We start from the raw sequence: 19,681 nt of genomic DNA on the forward strand, positions 1-19,681 counted from the left end.
CTTCATACCCAACTTTTTTTTGAAACCCATGCATTTTTATGAAATTTGCTCATCAGCCCCTTGAGTGAGGAAAAAATGGAAACCTGGCCCCTCATGCAAAAAGGTTGGACAAGTCTGCTCTAAAGTCTTTGTAATTGCCACACAATATGAACACATTGTTTAAAATTTCTTAGTCAGATATTTTAATTACGTATTTATTTTAAAAGACTTAAACCTTTTGTTACAATAACCAGAGGTATGTGTGTGTGTGTGTGAATGCCTCAAGGACTTTTACACCCATATTCACACAACACACTTCCACAGCTGATACCAAAGCTGTAGAGTTAAAAATATTCTTTAACCTGACATTGATAAACTTTGTCGATGATGAACAATTTACGTTAATAAAAATGAAAGTAGCAATTCCTCAGCATATTTACACACTTGGCACCAAGCAAACCCAGGTTACATTTCCTGTTATTTGAAGAGGGAGCACTTTATAAATCAAAACTTTTTTAATCTCATGAGAATTCCAATTATATTTTATTTAAAAAAAAAATCATGTTTGCGTCAGTAAGTTTCCAGAACCGTTTGATTGTCTTGATTTCAGAAGACTCAGGGTCACCGGGTTTGAATCTTGTTCAGTGCGTTATGGCCAGAATTTTATGTGGTAGTAGCGGGCATGCAGCAGACCCAAGAGAGTGTAAAATCTCACAAGGAGATACTGGGCTCGTCCGGATGTCATTGTGCACTCATGCGATATTATGGTCCCTTGAAAAGGTGGTTCATGAAGCCACTCTGGCACCCAAGGACAGCAGCAGAAGAGAGGTACAATCGGAGCCATGCTTCCACAAGGGCAGTGATTGAGAGGACCACAGAGCTACTGAGGACGAGATTCCGCTGCCTGAACCATTCTGGGGCTCCCCTGCAATATCCTGCAGAGCGTGTGTCGCTTATCATCATGGTCTGCTACATTCTGCACAATCTGGCACTGGTGAGGGAGGACCCACTGGAGGATGCGAATACTGAGGCAGCTCCACACACCTCAGAGGAAGACTCTACAGGTGGATCTGATGAGGAGCCTGGGCAGGCACAGGGTGAGGATGTGGAAGCAGACTTTAGGAAGCTTCAGGGAGGCAGGGACACCAGGAAGGCCTTGATTCAACGCACCTTCAGCTAGGCTGCCAAGGCCTTTGATCTCATTGTTGCCTTCTTACCACACATTTCTGAGGAGGAAACCCCATGATCCCAATATTTTTTCCCAAACTCTGTAATAAAGTTTGCTGCCCCTGCTGTCTATCATGAGGCCTGCACCTGTGGAAAACATGAGGGTCACTCAGGGCGTTGAACTAAAGGCTTGATTTATATCTTTACCAGAGTTGCAGGCAAGCAACAAAACACAATTTTGTTTCTATTGTCACAAGAAAAAATACAAAACACTGATGAAATGAAAGAAGGTCACCTGTGATAACCCCATCCTGTGCTCACTGTGCCTTAAGTTTATGCTTGCGAGTGCTGCAGTGCTGCGTCTTAGTGCCCCACACCTGCGCACCCCCCCACCCCCCGGCCCACCACACGCTGGCAGCGCCATTGGATGCAGATTGCTGACTCTGCTGTCATCTTCGCTCTGATGACCTTGGCGGTCGTCCTCTGGCCGAACGAGGCCAGAGCAGGCTCTGCCTGGGAGGGTGCGACCAGCAACATGGCTGTGCACTCCTCAGTCATCACGGCCTCAGCAGATGCCACAATCACTGTCAGAGGGGCAGAGAAGCTGCTGCCCTCATCCAGAACACTGGGAGGAGCTACAGAGATGACAGGTAGATCTTCCTCCAGCGTAAGATATGTCTGGACCTCCCTTCTCACCAGAGAGACTAACTACCTCATCCATCTCTCACACTGGCAGTGACTTCCTGAGGTCACAGCCCATGTACTGGCTTGCATGTCTAAGTGTGACCCCAGGAACCCCTGATTCTGTTTCTGGAGCTGCTTCTCCATAAGCGTCACCACTCTCTCAACGGAGGAGCTGTTCAGAGCTTCAGCTCAACACAGTGCTCAAGCTCCTCAAGGACTCTTCCATGACAGAGACCGTGGCATGCAAACCCTCAGGGATCTCCACCAGATCCTCCCGCACATCCTGCTGGACATTCAACGTCTGCCATGGACAATTCCAGAGCTCATCTGCCTCGGACTCAGACTCATCCTAGTCTCCAGCAGTCCTCTGACAGCTGGTGCCCTGGACACTCTCTGCTTCTGCCAGCTCCTCACACGAGTATGCCATGCCATCCCTACAGTGAACAACCAGCTGAGCCAAGGAACTAAAGCATAACGTGCTTGTATCTGAGTTGGTGCCTGGTAGTGAGAGAGGGTTCTCAGGCTCTGGGGCGTCCATCTCACATTTGCTCAGGATGAGCAGGTTGGCCACCCCACCACCCAACCCCCCCAGTTCTGTGCTCAGCAGCATTATAGCTTCTCTTCTCCTGTACAGACAAAGGCCCACTCATTAGTCCACCCTCTAACTGTAACACTAGACCAGGTTTGCCACACACCTCCACACCCGTCCCCTATCCCCTGAGAAGCAGGTGCCTGTGATATTTCTACACTTGGTCTAATCTCCCAGCCTGAGCAGGCACAGGTATATGCGCCTTCTGTTACTCTGAATCTTACACCCCTGAGCACCACAAAGGATGGCCATCCTTCAAGACTGCTCCATACAGTTATGTCTTCTCCACCATGCTGAATCAGTACTCACCCTTGCCGAGCACAGTAGGTCATTAAAGCTCTATCAGCGCAGAATCCAGGTGGGGAACACCACATCGTGCCCACTGACCTGGGCTGCCATCACTGCCCAGGCCTTCTTCCTTTTGTAAGGTTGTCTCCTCTTTCCATCCCGCGGCATCAGTATGTCCTGCCTGGCACTCACTGCCTCCACAAGAGTGCGCAACCACTCGTCCAAGAAGCGGGAGGCAGAGTGCCCACTTGCAGTGCCCTCCCACCTGGCATGTCGAGCGGGTGCTGATGCCATACCTTCAGCTTAGATTGGGACAGCTCCCTGTGCCTCCTCTGGAACTCCTGGCAGCCTTCAGGGTGCTGCCTCAGCCGATTTAAAACCCCCCCCACCGGGTCCCCACTGGACCTGGTGCCCTCCATGATCCCGCCCCTGTTGGCAACCCTTCCCCAATGTGGGGGAATGTTTCATGCTGGCGGGCCCTTAACTGGCGAGTGTGAAATTGCGTTGTTTCAATGTTCACGCCAGAAGCGGAAATCGTGGCCTCTTCCAGCCCCCTGACCTCGCGCGCCCAACAGGCGCGAAATTCAGGCCCATATGTATATTATTCTTTAGCATATTACATGCGCTTCTGCAGAATGGAACTTCAGAGTGCAACATGATCTATGTAGATAACTTAAATACCATTGCTGTCTGACTGTCTGTTATGACCATTTTGAAATGTCTGTAAAATTCCTTGATTGTTCTGGAGCACCTCAGGGTGCAACATGATCTTTGTGGAAAGCTTGAACATTATTGTACTATTTGTGATGGCCATTTTGAAATGTTTTGTAATGTTCTTTCAGATAGTTTGTGAATAAAGTGTAATTTTGAAAAAAAAGGCTGTGCCTATTCCTCAAGGTCACTCTTCCTGAACACCTACCTTGGCAGGGTGAGATGCAGGCACAATCCCAATGCAAGTGTTTACATCTGTGGATTTACTAAGTCAATTATGTCCAACTAAGAAAGCAAGTATGGGAGCAAGACTAAGTTTGCAGCTCATTGTGGTTCCTTACCATCCTATATAAAACTGGATGTGTTTTGTGCAGCTACAAACCTGAGAAAGGAATGTCTGAATGTTTTTTTAAGTTGCTTTGCTTACCAAGTTCATCTGTTGTGAAGTAAGTCGACACGTTTCTGCCTCCCTTCTCTGTGGATGCCATAATATATAACGTGTATTCAGTATTTTTCTGCAGAGACTTCAGTGTATATTCATGAACAGTTGAATTCACAGTTACAGCTGCAAAATATACAGAAAAATGATTAGAACCATAGAAAAGTTACGGCACAGAAAGAGGCCATTCAGTCCATCGTGTCTGTGCCAACCAAAAAAAGAGGAAAAAGAAACTAGACACTTTCCAGCAACTGGTCTGTAGCCTTGCAGGTTACAGCACCTCAGGTGCAGATCTAGGTAGCTTTTAAATGAGATGAGCGTTCCAGCCCCAATCACCAAGGCAGTGAATTCCAGGCACCCACCACCCTCTGGGTGAAAAGGGTTTCCCTCATCTCCCCACTAATCCCTTTAGCAATCACCTTGGGCAGAATTTTTTGCTCAGCGTGCAGACGTGCGCCCAACACGCTCGAGCACGAAATAACACGTGATGACATCGGGCAAGCGCAGTGAGGCAATATTTCAGTCGGCGGGGGCGCACAAGAGTTGGCCACGTGCCAGCCAACAATTAAGAGGCCTATTAAGGCCATTAACATATTAATCAACCATGCTTTTTCACTGCCCGCCCAATGTTATGGTTGGCGGGTGGACGAATCGGCCAGGCGGCCTTTGCCTTTCTGAGAAAATCCCATCCAAGAGCAGGATGACGTTTTTGAGATTCATAAAAAAAAAATGTTTGCACAGAATTTTCATCTTGTATATGTTCAGGTGACTGTTTCTGATGCGTGGGCATTTTTTTCGGGGTTTTAAGATCTGTTATCATTGGATTTGAATTCTTCAGCTCCCTGAGGCAGCTCTCTGCCTTCGGGGAGCTTTCTGTAGGCGCTCCCCGCGCCCACGCTGACTCCTCCTGCCCCCACCCGGGCAGTGCTGAGCCTTTCACATTGGCTGGCCGTTAATTGGCCAGTGTGAAATCACGGCCGGGGGCTGATCGTGGGCGGCGGCCTGTTTTCCGGCCGCTCCTGGACCCGCTGACTGCACCCACATGCTGAACTCAAAATCCTGCCTCTTAAATCACCTTAAAGGCTGTAAAACGTTGTCTAAGAGAACTTTGTGATGAAATCTCTGTGCACAAGGATAAACATATTGTTCATTTCACAAATTCATAGACTCATAGAATCAAAAATTTACAACACAGGGGGCCATTTGGTCAATCAAGTCTGTGCCCTCCAGCCTAATCACACTTTCCAGCTTTTTATCCATAGCCTTGTAGTTAATGGCACTTCAAGTGCATTTCCAGGTAGTTTTTAAATGTGATGAGAGTTTCTATCTCTACCACTCTTTCAAACAGAGATCCAGATGCCACCAGAATGGGTGAAAAAAGTTCTCAACTCCCTTCTAATCCTTCAACCAATTTAAATCTATTTCCCTGGTTATTGACCTCTCTACTGAGGGAAATAGACCCTTCCTATCCACTCTATCCAGGCACCTCATAATTTATATATAATCAATTAAATCTCCTCTCAGCCTCCTCTGTTCCTAAGAAAATGATCCCTGTCTATCAAATCTTTCGTCGCAGCTAAAATTCTTCAAACTTGGCAATATCCTTCCAAATCTCCTCTGCACCTTTTCCAGTCTGATCACATCTTTCCAATAATGGGTGATCACAAGTACTCTTGAGCAGTTAAACTAGTGTCTTATAAATTCTTGCATAACCTCCCTACTCTTATAGTCTGTCTCTTCTAGTAAAAGAATATATTCCATATACCTGAAGCTGAAACAATCTTCAGCCAGAAGTGCCAAGATGATCCATCTTGGCCTCCTCTATAGGTCCCCAGCATCACAGATGCCAAACTTCAGCTCATTTTATTCACTCCACATGAAATCAAGAAACGGCTGAAGGCACCGAATAATGCAAAGTCTATGGGCCCTGACAATATTTCGGCAATAGTACTGAAGACTTTTGCTCCAGAACTTGCCATGCCCTTAGCCAAGATGTTCCACTACAGCTACATCATTGGCAGCTACCTGGCTATGTGGAAAATTGCCCAGGTAATACCTGTGTACACAAAAAACAGGACAAGTCCAACCCAGCCAATTACTGCCCCATCAGTCCACTCTCAATCATCAGTAAAGTAATGGAAGGGGTCATCAATAGTGCTATCAAGCAGCACTTGCTTAGCAACAACCTGCTCACTGATACCCAGTTCGGTTCCAACAGGGCCACTCAGCTCCTGACATCATTACAGTCTTGGTTCAAACATGCACAGATGAGCTTAAATCCTGAGGTGAGGTAAGAGTGACTGCCCTTGAGATCAAGGCCTCATTTGACAGAGTGTGGCATCAAGAAGCCCAGACAAAACTGGAGTCAACGGGATTTAGGGGGAAAACTCTCCAATGGCTCGAGTCATACCTAGCACAAAGGAAGATGGTTGTGGTGGTCAGAGATCAGTGATCTCAGCTCCAGGACATCACTGCAGGAGTTTCTCAGGGTAGTGTCCTTGGCTCAACCATCTTCAGCTTCATCAGTGACCTTCCTTCCATCATAAGGTCAGTGGGATGTTCACTGCACAATATTCAGAACGATTCGCGACTCCTCAGGTACTTAAGCAGTCCATGTCCAAATGCAGCAAGACCTGGACAATATCCAGGCTTGGGCTGACAAGTGGCAAGTAACATTTGTGCCACACAAGTACCGGGCAATGACCATCTCCAACAAGAGAGAATCTAACCATCACCCCTTGATGTTCAATGGCGTCACCATCACTGAATACCCCACTATCAACATGCTAGAGGTTACCATTGACCAGAAACAGAACTGGACAAGGATCTCACCTCCTGATTCCCCAAAGCCTGTCCACCATCTACAAGGCACAAGTCAGGAGCCCCCACTTGCCTGAATGAGTGCAGCTCCCACAACATTCAAGAAGCTTGACACTGCCCAGGACAAATCAAGTCCACTTGATTGGCACCACATCCACAAACATTCATTCCCTCCACCACCAACGCACAGTCGCAGTAGGTTGTACCATCTACAAGTTGCACTGTGGGAATTCGCCAAGGCTCTTTAGACAGCACTTTCCAAACACACGACCACTACCATCTAGAAGGGCAAGGGCAGCAGATAGATGTGAATGCCACCACCTGGAAGTTCCCCTCCAAGCCACTCACCGTCCTGACTTGGAAATATATCGCCATTCCTTCACTGTTGCTGGGTGAAAATCCTGGAACTCCCTTCCTAACAGCACTGTGGGTGTACCTACAACACATGGGCTGCAGCAATTCAAAAAAACAGTTCACCATCACCTTCTCAAGGACAAACAGGGATGCGCAATAAATGCTGGCCCAGCCAGCGATGCCCAAATTCAGTGAATGAATTAAAAAAAAACCTTACTAATCACCTAATCTACCTGTCCCATTACCTTCTGCAATCTGGGGACATGCATTCTAAAGTCCATCAATTCCTCTACACTTCTTAGTATCCTACCCTTTTATTATGTATTCCTTTACCTTGTTTGTCCTTCCCAAATGCATTACCTCACACTTCTTTGGTTTGAATTCTATTTGCCATTTTTTTGCACACCTTACATCTTCTGCAGTCTACAGCTTTCTTTCTCACTATCAACCACATGGGCAATTTTTGTACCATCTGAAAACTTCTAATCATGCCCTATATGTTTAAGTCTAAATTACCTGATATATGTATATCAGACAAAGCAAGGGACATAGTGCTGACCCCTGTTCAAACCCATTGGAAACAGTCTTCCAGTCGCAAAAACCCCTAGATAGGCCAGCTGGTTAAAAGTGAGGTTGAGTGTCTTGGGCTACAGGAAGATATAGACAGGATGGTCAAATGGGCAGATAAGTGGCAGATGGAATTTAACCCTGAAAAGTGTGAGGTGATACACTTTGGAAGGAGTAATTTGACAATGAAGTATTCAATGAACGGCATGACACTAGGAAGTTCTGAGAAACCTTGGCATGTGTGTCCATAGATCTCTGAAGACGGAGGGACATGTTAGTGGGGTGGTGAAAAAGACATATGGGACACTTGCCTTTATCAATCAAGGCATAGACTACAAAAGTAGGGAGGCCATGTTGGAGTTGTATATAACCTTGGTGAGGCCACAGCTGGAGTACTGTGTGCAGTTCTGGTCGCCACATTATAGGAAGGATGTGATTGCACTGGAGAGGGTGCAGAGGAGATTCACCAGCATGTTGCCTGGGATGAAACATTTAAGTTATGAAAGGAGATTGGATAGACTTGGGTTGTTTTCGTTGGAGCAGAGAAGACTGAGGGGCGGCCTGATAGAGGTGTACAAGATTATGAGGGGCATGGACAGGATGGATAGGGAACAGCTGTTCCCCTTAGTTGAAGGATCAGTCACAAGGGGGCATAAGTTCGAGGTGAGGGGCAGGAGCTGAGGAAAAGCTTTTTTACCCAGAGGGTGGTGACGGTCTGGAATGCACTGCCTGGGAGGTGGTGGAGGCGGGTTGCCTTACATCCATTAAAAAGTACCTGGATGAGCACTTGACATGTCATAACATTCAAGGCTATGGGCCAAGTGCTGGTAAATGGGATTAGGTAGGTAGGTCAGGTGTTTCTCACGTGTCAGTGCAGACACGATGGGCTGAAGGGCCTCTTCTGCACTGTGTGATTTTGTGATTCTGTGATTCCTGACACTGAGCCAATTTTGGATCCAACTTGCACCTTTCCCTTGTACCTCATTGGCTATTACATTTCTGAACAGTCTGCTATGTGGAACCTTGTCAAAAGTCTAGTGAAAATCTATGTAGATTACATCAAACATGATACCCACACATCATTTTACGCCCGTTCAGATCAGGTACACGCCCACTTGTCAAGTTAAAAATTCTGGCCCATGAGTTTCAATTCTGTTGACCATTTTATGTGGCACATTGTCAAATGCCTTCTTACAATTCATATAAAGAACATCCATTGCATTTCCCTTCATTAATCTTCTCTGTTACTTCATCAAAAAAAATTAAACAGATCAGCCACACATGAGCAGCCTTTTATAAATCTGTGCTGGTTCTCCTTAATTCACTCAAACCTCTCCAAGACCCTGTTGAATTTTCTCTGATTATTGTTTCTAAAACTTCAGCCACTATTGATGTTGAACTAACCGGCCTGTAGTTGCTTGGATTGTCCTTGTATTCTTTCTTGAATCCAATCCTCTGGCACCTTTCCCATATTTAAGGAGGACTGAAAGATTATAGCATACCCTTCTGGTGTCAGCACCCCCACTATCTTTAGCAATCTCACTCTGACTATTTGGGGGTGTCTACTTGTACACTCCCAGTGGTGTAATCGCCACTTCCTTGTCGCAAAATGAAGTGAAATAGCACATGAGAATAACATAGCTTTTTTGACATTGTGGCCCTTTTCTGCCACATCACGGTGCCCCTAGTGACTCTGCTGACTCCTGTGAATCCTGCATAGCAATAGTTAAGATCACTTTGGGATGTTAATTGCATCATAGAACTCTGATTTATGACTCACCAGGCTCTCACCTCTCCGTGGCAGGTTGTTTGTTGCTCTGAGAATCACCATAAATTGGAACATGGTGGATTGGAGCCAGGAGCTACACGCTTCAAATTTTAACCCTTTGGTCAAACCTTTCCTGCCTGCCCTCCAATATCATTTAAAAAGAAACTGGGTACATATGTTTTTAAAAGAAAACATGTAAAAGGATAGAGAAGACATGGAATTGGAGTAGACAATTCCATTTGAAGATTCAGTACTGGCAAAGGCACTTTGAGAGGAATGACTTTCTCTTGTGCTGTAAATTCTACCCTACTTAATAGCACTTAATTGAGTAACAATATGTGAAAATACATTGATACTCAGTACAAGATGAAGTCTATTGTTAAACAAATTGATAACTAACTGCTGCACATAGTATGCAACTATAAAGTAGAGACCTGGTAGGTTCCAAGTTTGATCAAAGGGGAGGAAATGAGCTCTTATAATTAATAAAAATAGGCAAATTATATAGATGGGATAAATCTTAGAGAGCTACAGATAAGGTAAAATCCATGAGGGACCATAGAGAGAGACAATTGGTTAAAAAGCTTGAAGGGCACCACTCTGCATCAAGGATAGGGCAAGGCAAGGAGGCAGGCCTCCATGAACTACCACATCTGGTACAGGGATTGAACCCATGCCATTGGCATCATTCTACGTCACACTCTGACCATCTAGCCATCTAAATGACCCTCAGAGACCTGCAGTGGAGTAGAATTGTTCATTGAGGCACGCACAGGAAACAACTAAAAGAATGAGATATGTACAATGACAATAATGGGGTTTCTATTCACAGCACTAATATGGATCTGGCTGTTTCTTAATGTTGTTTTTTATTAGACGACTTTAAAGAGCCCTCTTACCATTTTCACCTTTCGCAGATTTATAGAAGATGGTGTAATTGGTGATAAACCCACGTTGCTTTTCCACTGGGATTTCATGCCATTTAATTGTGGCTTCCGTGCCTTTCACAATTGGAGCAACAATATCTGGGCCTTCTGCCGGAACTGACAAAGAAAACCTTAGTCTAACACACATATAACACAAATAATTTATTCATTGATAATCAAAGTGATTGATTTTTTTTCCATTCTCAACTTAACCAGGTATTAATGACAGACAATAGGATACCTTTATATTACAGTACTGTACAGGCTTGTGGTTTTCACCAGCCACTTGGCAGCACATCCACTCTATTTATTTTCTCAACGGTATACTGGCTGGAAGCAGAGTAAATGAATATGGCACTAATCTCCACTACCACCAGGACAAGATGGGCCCAATTTTAACTCTCTTCCAGTAGGTACATTTTAATGGCTAAAATCAGGCCCAATAAGTCAGCTGTATTATTTCTCCAAGTTGGTTTTATTTCCTTGTCAGTTATAAGGAATGCATTCCTTATAACTGACAAGGGCAATTAGGGATGGGAATAAATGCTGACCTGGCCAGCAATGCCCACATCCCATGAATGAATTTTAAAAAATTCTATAAGTTAGAAGTTGATCCTAGTACAATGAGCATTTTTTTTATTCTTTCATAGGATGTAAGCATCTCTGGCAAGGCCAACATTTGCTAATCACCCTAGTTGCCCTTGAGAAGGTGGTAGTAAGTCACATTCTTGAACCGTTGCAGTCCCTGTGATGTAGATACACCCACAGTGCTGTTAGGAAGGGAGTTCCAGGATTTTTACCCAGCGACAGTGAAGGAACAGCGATACATTTCCAAGTCAGGATGGTGTGTGACTTGGGGGGGAACTTGCAGGCATTGGCATTCCCATGTGTCCACTACTCCTGTCCTTCTAGGTGGTAGAGGTCAATTACTAGTTTGGAAGGTGCTGTCAAAGGACTCTTGGTAAGTTGCTGCAGAGCATCTTGGAGATGGTACACACTGCTGCCACTGTGCATCGGTGCTGAAGGGAGCAAATATTTAAGGTGATGAATGGGGTGCCGATCAAGCAAGTTCTTTGTCCCGGATTGTGTCAAGCTTCGTGAGTGCTGTGGGAGCTGCATTCATCCAGGTAAGTAGAGAGTATCCCATCACAATCCTGACATGTGCCTTGTAAATGGCAGACAGGCTTTGGGGAGTCAGGAGGTGAGTTACTCACTGCAGGATTCTCTGACCTGTTCTCATAGCCACAATATTTATATGGCTAGTCCAGTTCAGCTGGTCAGCCTGGGGTGGGTAGTGGGGGGCAAGGCAGCATAGTGCGAAGGAAGTACACAATCACATGCCAGGAGGGTGGGGGCAAGGTAGCATAGACTGAAGGCTTAAAGGGTGATCAACACGTCTATGTCATTATGTGTCTATCACTTCCTGTGGGATCTCTGAAACATCCTGAGCCCTCCGTACCTGTGCAGAACTTGGCTTATTTCCCTCAGTTTCTCCTGTCTCCATGAAATACTCTGGACTCTCTGGGAATAACACAATCCAACCAGCTAAGTCATTACCTAAAGGTCCACACCCAGACAGGTTAGCTTGGGATCACCCCAACTGTTTCTAGATCTGTAACTTTTAAAAAATTATTTGTTCATGGGATGAGGGCGTTGCTGGCTAGGCCAGTACTAATTGCCCAACCCTACTAGCCCTTGAGAAGGTGGTGATGAGCTGCCTTCTTGAACCGCTGCAGTCTGGTGGTGTAGGTACACCCACAGTGCTGTTGGGAAGGGGGTTCCAGGATTTTGCCCCAGCAACAGTGAAGGAATGGTGATATATTTTCAAGTCAGGATGGTGAGTGACTTAGAGGGGAACCTCCAGGAGGTGGTGTTCCCATGCATTTACTGCCTTTGTCCTTCTTGGTGGTAGAGATCACAGATTTGGAAAGTGCTGTCTAAGATGGCTTGGTGAGTTCCTGCAGTGCATCTTGTAGATGGAACACACTGCTGCTACTGTGCGTCAGTGGTGGAGGGAGTGAATGTTTACTGTGGTGCCAATCATGCAGTCTGCTTTGTCCTGGATGGTGTCAAGCTTCCTGAGTGTTATTGGAGCTGCACTCATCCAGGCAACTGGAGAGTATTCCATCACACTCCTGACTTGTGCCTTGTAGATCGTGGATAGGCTTTGGAGAGTCAGAAGGTAAGTTACTCGTTGCAGAATTCCCAGCTTCTGACCTGCTCTTATAGCCACAGTATTGATATGGCCACTGATTACAGATAGCAAAGGAAGTGAACAAGAAATTCAGTTCTCTCTCATCCCTGTCCGTAACAAGGCTGCTTGATGCCACACTCGAGAACATTCTGCCTTGATGTCAAGGGCAGTCACTCTCGCCTCACCTCTTGAATTCATCTCTTTTGCCCATGTTTGGACCAAGGTTGTAATGAGGTCAGGAGTTGAAGGGTTATCGGGGGAACCCAACTGAGTGTCTGTGATTAAATTATTACTGTGTATTTTTTTATTCATTCATGGGATGTGGGCTTCACTGGCTGGGCCAACATTTATTGCCCATCCCTAGTTGCCCTTGAGAAGGTAGTGGTGAGCTGCCTTCTTGAATCGCTGCGGTCCATATGGTGTAGGTACATCCACAGTGCTGTTAGAGAGGGAGTTCCAGGATTTTGACCCAGCGACAGTGAAGGAACCGTGATGTATTTCCAAGTCAGGATGATGACTCAGCTGGAGGGAAACTTCCAGGTGGTGGTGTTCCGATCTATCCGCTGCTCTTGTCCTTCTAGATGGTAGTGGTCATGGGTTTTAAAAGTGCTGTCTAAGGAGGCTTGTTGAGTTCTTGCAATGCATCTTGTAGATGGTATACACTGCTGCTATTATGCGTCGGTGGTGGAGGGCGTGAATGTTTGTGGATGTGGTGCCAATCAAGCAGGCTGCTTTGTCCTGGACAGTGGCCAGATTCTTGAGTGTTGTGGGAGCTGCACTCATTCAGGCAAGTGAGAAGTATTCCATCACACTCCTGACTTGTGCCTTGTAGATGGTGGACAGGCTTTGGGAAGTCAGGAGGTGAGTTACACTTCACACAATTCCTAGCCTCCTACCTGCTCTTGTAGCCAAAGTATTTATATGGATAATCCAGTTCCATTCCTGGTCAATGATCACCCCCAGGATGTTGATAGTGGGGGAATTCAATGATGGTAATGCCATTGAACATCAAGGGGTAATGACTGGATTCTCTTTTGTTGGAGATGGTCATTGCCTGTCATTTGTGTGGCATGAATGTTACTTGCCATTTTCAGCCCAAGCTTGGATATTGTCCAGGTCTTGCTGCATTTGGATATGGACTGCTTCAGCATCTGAGAAGTTGCGAATGATGTGCAATCATCAGCGAACATCCCCACTTCTGACTTTATGATGGAAGGAAGGTCATTGATGAAACAGCTAATGGTTGGGCTGAGGACACTACCCTGAGGAACTCCTACAGTAATATCCTGGAGCTGAGATGACTGACCTCCAATAACCAAAACCACCTTCCTTTGAGCTAGGTATGACCCCAACCAGTGGAGAGTTTTGCCCCTGATTCCCACTGACTCCAGTTTTGCTGGGGCTCCTTGATGCCATACTCAGTCAAATGTGGCTTTGATATCAAGGGCAGTCACTCTCACCTCATCTCGGGAGTTCAGCTCTTTTGTCCATATTTGAACCAGGGCTGTAACGAGGTCAGGAGCTGAATGACCCTGGTGGACCCCAAACTGGGTATCAGTGAGCAGATTATTGCTAAGCAAGTGCCGCTTGATAGCACTGTTGATGACCCCTTCCATTACTTTACTGATGATGGAGAGTAGACTGATGGGGTGGTAATTGGCCAGGTTGGATTTGTCCTGTTTTTTGTGTACAGGACATAGCTGGGCACTTTCCAACATAGCCGGGTAGATGCCAGTGTTGTAGCTATACTGGAACAGCTTGTCTAGGGGCGCAGCAAGTTCTGGAGCACGTCTTCAGTACTACTGCCGGAATATTGTCAGGGCTCATAGCCTTTGCAGTATCCAGTGCCTTCAGCCGTTTCTTGATATCATGTAGAGTGAATTGAATTGACTGAAGACTGGCATCTGTGATTCTGGGGACTTCTGCAGGAGGCCAAGATGAATCATCCACTCGGCACTTCTGACTAAAGACTGTAGCAAATGCTTCAGCCTTATCTTTTGCACTGATGTGCTGCGCTCCTCCATTATTGAGGATGGGGATATTTGTGTTTAATTTTGCTATTGGAGCCTCCTCCTCCAGTAAGTTGCCTACCACCGTTCACAACTGGATGTGACAGGACTGCAGAGCTTAGATCTGATCCATTGGTTGTGAGATCGCTTAGCTCTGTCTATTATTTTCTGCTTATGCTGTTTGGCACGCAAGTGTTACAGCTTCACCAGGTTGACACCTCATTTTTATTTTAGGTATGCCTGGTGCTGCTCCTGGCATACCCTCCTGCACTGTTCATTGAACCAGGGTTGATCACCTGGCTTGATGGTAATGGTAGAGTGGGGAATATGCTAGGTCATGAGGTTACAGATTGTGTATATGCTGTTTGATAACACTGTCAACGACACTTTTCACCACTTTGCTGATGATCGAGAATAGACTGTTGGGGCAATCGTTGGCCATATTGGATTTGTCCTGTCTTTGTGAACAGGACATTCGTGGGCAATTTTCCACATTATCGGATAGATGCCAGTGTTGTAGCTGTTTAACCAGGGGTACCAGGAATGTCATGGTAGAAATCATTGGTAATTGCAATGCTTATCGTTTAATAAAAATGATGAATACTGTCATCTACACATAAATAGCTATAAATCAGGATAATTGAGATAATGAGACAAATCAATGAGAAAAGTCACTTTCCAACATTATAAAGGCAATATGTGCTTCTTGGTTTAATCAAAAAGTTATTCACATTGCATAAAATGTTATTACAAAACAGAAAAAGGAAAATGATTTATCTGTGCAGAAATGTAAAGGCATTGTACTTTCTAGATCACAGCTTGTTTTTAAATCAGGAAATACAAAATTTGAACTGTGCCAATTTGGCAAGCTGTATTTCCAAGTTAACAATACAATCTAGGATATAGCCTGTTCTCTGATGTCACACAATCTTTAGAAACTGCCTCAAATCAAGGTCTCCGTAAAGTCCCTAGTTAGCTGTTAAATCCTTGAATATTTACTCACTATCTTGCTGTAGGTATGCCGGTACTGAAAATGGATTTCCTGGACCATCATTGTACATAGCATAAACAGAGATGTTGTAGCGCTTGAATCGTTCTAAATCTCCTGTGAAAGATATCAGAGAAAAATTATGCAGCAGTTTAGAAAGATTCTTAAAGAGTTTATTTTCAATATGAATGACCAAAATATAGTTCAAACTATAATTAGCCATATTCTTTTCATTAGTAAATGCACTGCAATGCTTAAAGCATTTAACTGATCTTGAACAGTCAATTCTTGATAGTTGCTGTTCTTTAGTAATAGACCATTGCCGTCTTCTTGTTGTCTTTTGGTTCCCAGACATTGTTACACTTTAAGCTCGGAAAGATTAGAACTCTTTTGTTTAATTTTGCCATTGGTGCAAACAAGGACCAGATTGGCTATGTTTCCTTCTGCCACACATCAGAAAACCTAATTTCAATACTTTAGCATCTCATTATAAGCCCTGCTCGCTGTCAAGACTGCCTTTAAAAGGTGTGCACCTGGCGACCTGAGCTTTGAGGGGAACTTAGAGGTGAGTGCACACAACCTTGCACAGCACTCGCAAGCATCGCCCATAGGACATTAAGGAAGAGGCATTGTGTATTTGGGAGGGGAGGGGTCAGCAGGGTGCTTTTTCCCAGCTGGCTTTCAGTGTGGTGCCAGGGCAAGGACTCCAGTGCGGGTCAAGCCAAGGTTGTGGGGCGGTAAGGCAGCACAGACTGGAGGAAGCACAACAGTACATGTCGGGGTGAGGGGGGAGGTTGTGGGGGGGATATATGAGGGAAGCGGCCACACACTTGGAAAAGGTTGTCAAAAGTGAGCATTCTTCCACAGCTGAGACCGTTTAGCAGCAGCTCCATTGACATGCTTGGAGTTGGGCCTCTGAAGTTTTTCTGTCCACTCAAGCAACTAAAAAGTAGGAAAGTGTCACCAAATGCTCCAGAACTTTTCACCCTTTGGGCGCAGGCTGCAAATTAATGTGCATTTTAGGGGGCAGAAGAGCAGTTGGCCGACTGGACAAGTTGTACAATCCCCTTACAAAGGTGGCCATGGTGCAGTCACTGATGAAGGTGCTCACTGCCACTTGCAATGTCATTATTCAGGTTTGGACCAGTCTCCCTCATGGTTCAAGCTAACCGTGCAGCCTTTCAGTGTGGGTTAGGAGAATGCCTGTGCATGAGCTGAGAGCACAACATGCAGTCCAATGGGCAAAGCTGCCGCCAATCGGTCAAGTGGAGTGAGGCGGAGGTGGGTGGAGTTTCAGAGAACCAATGAGTAAACTACACACTGTCCAACACTCTCCTGCATGTGTGAAGGGGTCTTCAGACTTAACCAAGAGGGGTTCTTAGGAGACACATGCTAACCCACACGTCTCTCTCTTTGATCCTGCAGGAGGAGAACGTCAGGATCATGGAGCCTGGTGATTTTGTGGTTATGCCTCATGGCTTACAGGGAGCAAAGAAGAAGAAGAGAGTGGCGGTGACCCCTGGCTCAGCAAAGGGAGGAGCACCTCCTTCAAGATGAAGGGGCAGCAGGGCCTGCTGCACACACAGCTAAAGATCCACAGAGAGCTGTTGCCCATAGGCGCCACGCGAGACCCAGGGTCTATAGACAGTGCTCGTCATTTCTGCAGGTGACTGAGAACCAGTGCTGCCAAAGACTGCTCATGTCTAGGGAACTGGTTGCTCACATATGCCATCTGCTGTGGGATTTGGCCCCACAGGAACATAGACGGCATGCACTGCCAGTGGCCGTGAAAGTGGCCATGGCGCTCAATCTTTACGCTAGTGGCTCCTTCGTAGGGCTCCATGGGTGGCCTGTGTGGGATCTCACAAGCTTCCATGCACAGCTGTACCCAGGAGGTCATGAACTTCATCTTCATGAAGGCACAGAACTTTGTTCATTTCGCCAGGGGTCAGCAAAGCCGGGAAGCAAGAGCACTGGGATTTGCGCAGATCTCTGGTTTTCTATAGGTGTAGGGTGCCATCGACTGTACTCACATGGCGTTTAGATCTCCATGGCAACAAGCAGTCATCTACATCAACCATGAGAGTAACCACTCGCTGAATGTTCAGCTGGTGTGCGACCACCACAAACGCGTCCTACAGGTCTGCGCACGATTCCCAGGGAGCATCCACAACTCCTACATCCTTGACAGGTCTCAGATTCCTGACATCCTCCAGGGTCCACAGAGACTGCGAGATTGACTCCTCAGAGATAAGGGTTACGCACAGAGGCTGTAGCTGATGACGCCTGTGTGGCGGCCTCAGACTGCAGCAGAGCGACAGCATAACAAGGCTCATGCTGCAACATGGGCTTTGGTGGAGCAAACGATAGGCATCTTGGAATAAGGTTCCAGTGCCTTGACAGGTCCAGTGGAGCACTGCAATACAGCCCCCAGAGGGGTCGCGCATCATCATCGCTTGCTCCACACTCCACATCCTGGCGCTGCAACGGTGGGGAGGACCTGGCTGAGGAGGAGATGGAAGAGCTGCATGTCTCCTCCGATGAAGAAGACGTTGAAGGGGATGATGGTGATGAGGTCCTCGAAGGTGAGAGTGCCATCGATGAGGCCATCGCACTGGCCTGATAAGGCAGGCGCACTGGGGAGGCCCCCATAGCCGGAAGATTCATGGAGGGTGAGGACAAGTTGCAGTGAGGACAGTCCTGACATCCTCAACTTGCATCCGTGAATGTTTGACTCCTGTGTGGCTGATGGCAGCGCACATACCCTCAGTGCTCAGGCTCCTGTCATGGAGATACAGCAGAGGCTTCTATAGTCGCTAGATTGCAGAAGGATGATGATGACATGCAGTGAGGACAGTCCATAGATCTTCACATTGCCCCTGTGAATGTCTGAATCCTGTCTAGCTGAGGGCAGCTCGCTTGCGCTCTGTGATCAGGGTCATATCATGGAGACGCAGCTGTGAAACTTTAAATGCACCTGATTCTTTGTCCGCCTTCAGTACCTGTCACCTTCAGAAACACACCTTCACTGGTCACAGATGCTGAAGAGATGGGGGGTGGGGGCAGTCCCACCGCAAAGGTGCTGAGAGCACACAGAGAGAACGACAGAACTCTGACACCTGCTCACAACATTCTGGCAGCAATGACCAGCACCATTGAGGTGACATCAGTAATGTGTCCAGTGAATGTGAAGCCGGACCATCACTTTGACTGAAGGTTACATACTGCACAGGGAAGAGGCCCTGGACTGAGATACCCCCTTTATCTTGTGCAGGAACCAAGGTTTCACATGTGAGTGACATGAACACTTCTCATCAGAACAAGGAGCCATAAGCAAGGAGACATTCTTGGGACTTTATTTACAATAGTGAATATTATGTACAAGTGATTAACACCCGTGCCCAAACAATGTAACTACATCTTCTTAACCTTCCTAACCCTGCTGCTACTTCTTGGTGCTCCCCCAACATCCACAGTGGAGATGGAGGCAGCCTGCTGTCTGTGATGACCTTGGCGGGCATCCTCTGGAGGGCCCCGGCCTGCTTTCGGGGTCCTGCCGTGTAACAGTGGCACCCTCCTGGCCTGTGGAGCTGGAGCTGCTGGGGTCACAGGAAGAGGGGATTTAAATGGACCGGACGCTCCTGGAGTCACCTGGGTGGATGGCCCCGGGATGTGCGTCTGCTGATCCTCCTTCCTTTGGGTGCCCAAGGGCCTCTGGCTGACTCCTTGAGAGGGAGGGGCACCTGGAGTGAGCTTGAGATGCCCTGCCCCCTCTCACATTGACACTAATGGATGCCTGCAAGTGTCTCAGCAATGAAGTGCAGCTCCTGGTAGCAGTGCAGGACCAATGTCCCGGACCAAGGTCTCCATGGCAGCCACCATCCTGCCAGTGTTGACCTCGCTGTGTTGGCATGCTAGCACTATCACCTCAGGCTGAAGGAGAATGCACTCCTACATTGTGCCATATAATCTGAGGACTGCCTGATGTTCCCAAGCTTGCCTTTGCAGCTCCAGCAACTAAGGTATGTCCAAGTCCAGAGGCTTTTCATCTGACTCAGACTCGGCAGATTTCTGGCCTCCAGCAGTCCATTTCCAGTGCTGGAAACCTGGGAAGACCCTGCCGCCACCTGTTGTGGATCAGACAGTGCAATGTGCTCACCGGATTGTGACCCCGAGGCTACTCCAGAATTAGATCCCA

General features: G+C 46.7%; 1 protein-coding gene across 4 annotated transcripts in view; it reads right to left on the reverse strand.

Annotated features, from left to right (window-relative positions):
* LOC121284021 (interleukin-6 receptor subunit beta-like) overlaps nt 1-19,681 on the reverse strand; it is a 173,355-nt gene that overhangs the window by 69,087 nt on the left and 84,587 nt on the right. For all 4 annotated transcript variants that reach the window (XM_041198971.1, XM_041198961.1, XM_041198952.1 and 1 more), the window contains 3 exons: nt 15,499-15,600; nt 10,266-10,409; nt 3,846-3,983 (listed from right to left, as the gene is read on the reverse strand). In XM_041198971.1, the coding sequence (XP_041054905.1) occupies nt 3,846-3,983; nt 10,266-10,409; nt 15,499-15,600 (384 nt within the window). The remainder of the gene's footprint in view (nt 1-3,845; nt 3,984-10,265; nt 10,410-15,498; nt 15,601-19,681) is intronic.

The sequence above is a fragment of the Carcharodon carcharias genome, chromosome 1, assembly GCF_017639515.1.
Source record: "Carcharodon carcharias isolate sCarCar2 chromosome 1, sCarCar2.pri, whole genome shotgun sequence".
NCBI classification, from domain to species: Eukaryota; Metazoa; Chordata; class Chondrichthyes; order Lamniformes; family Lamnidae; genus Carcharodon; species Carcharodon carcharias.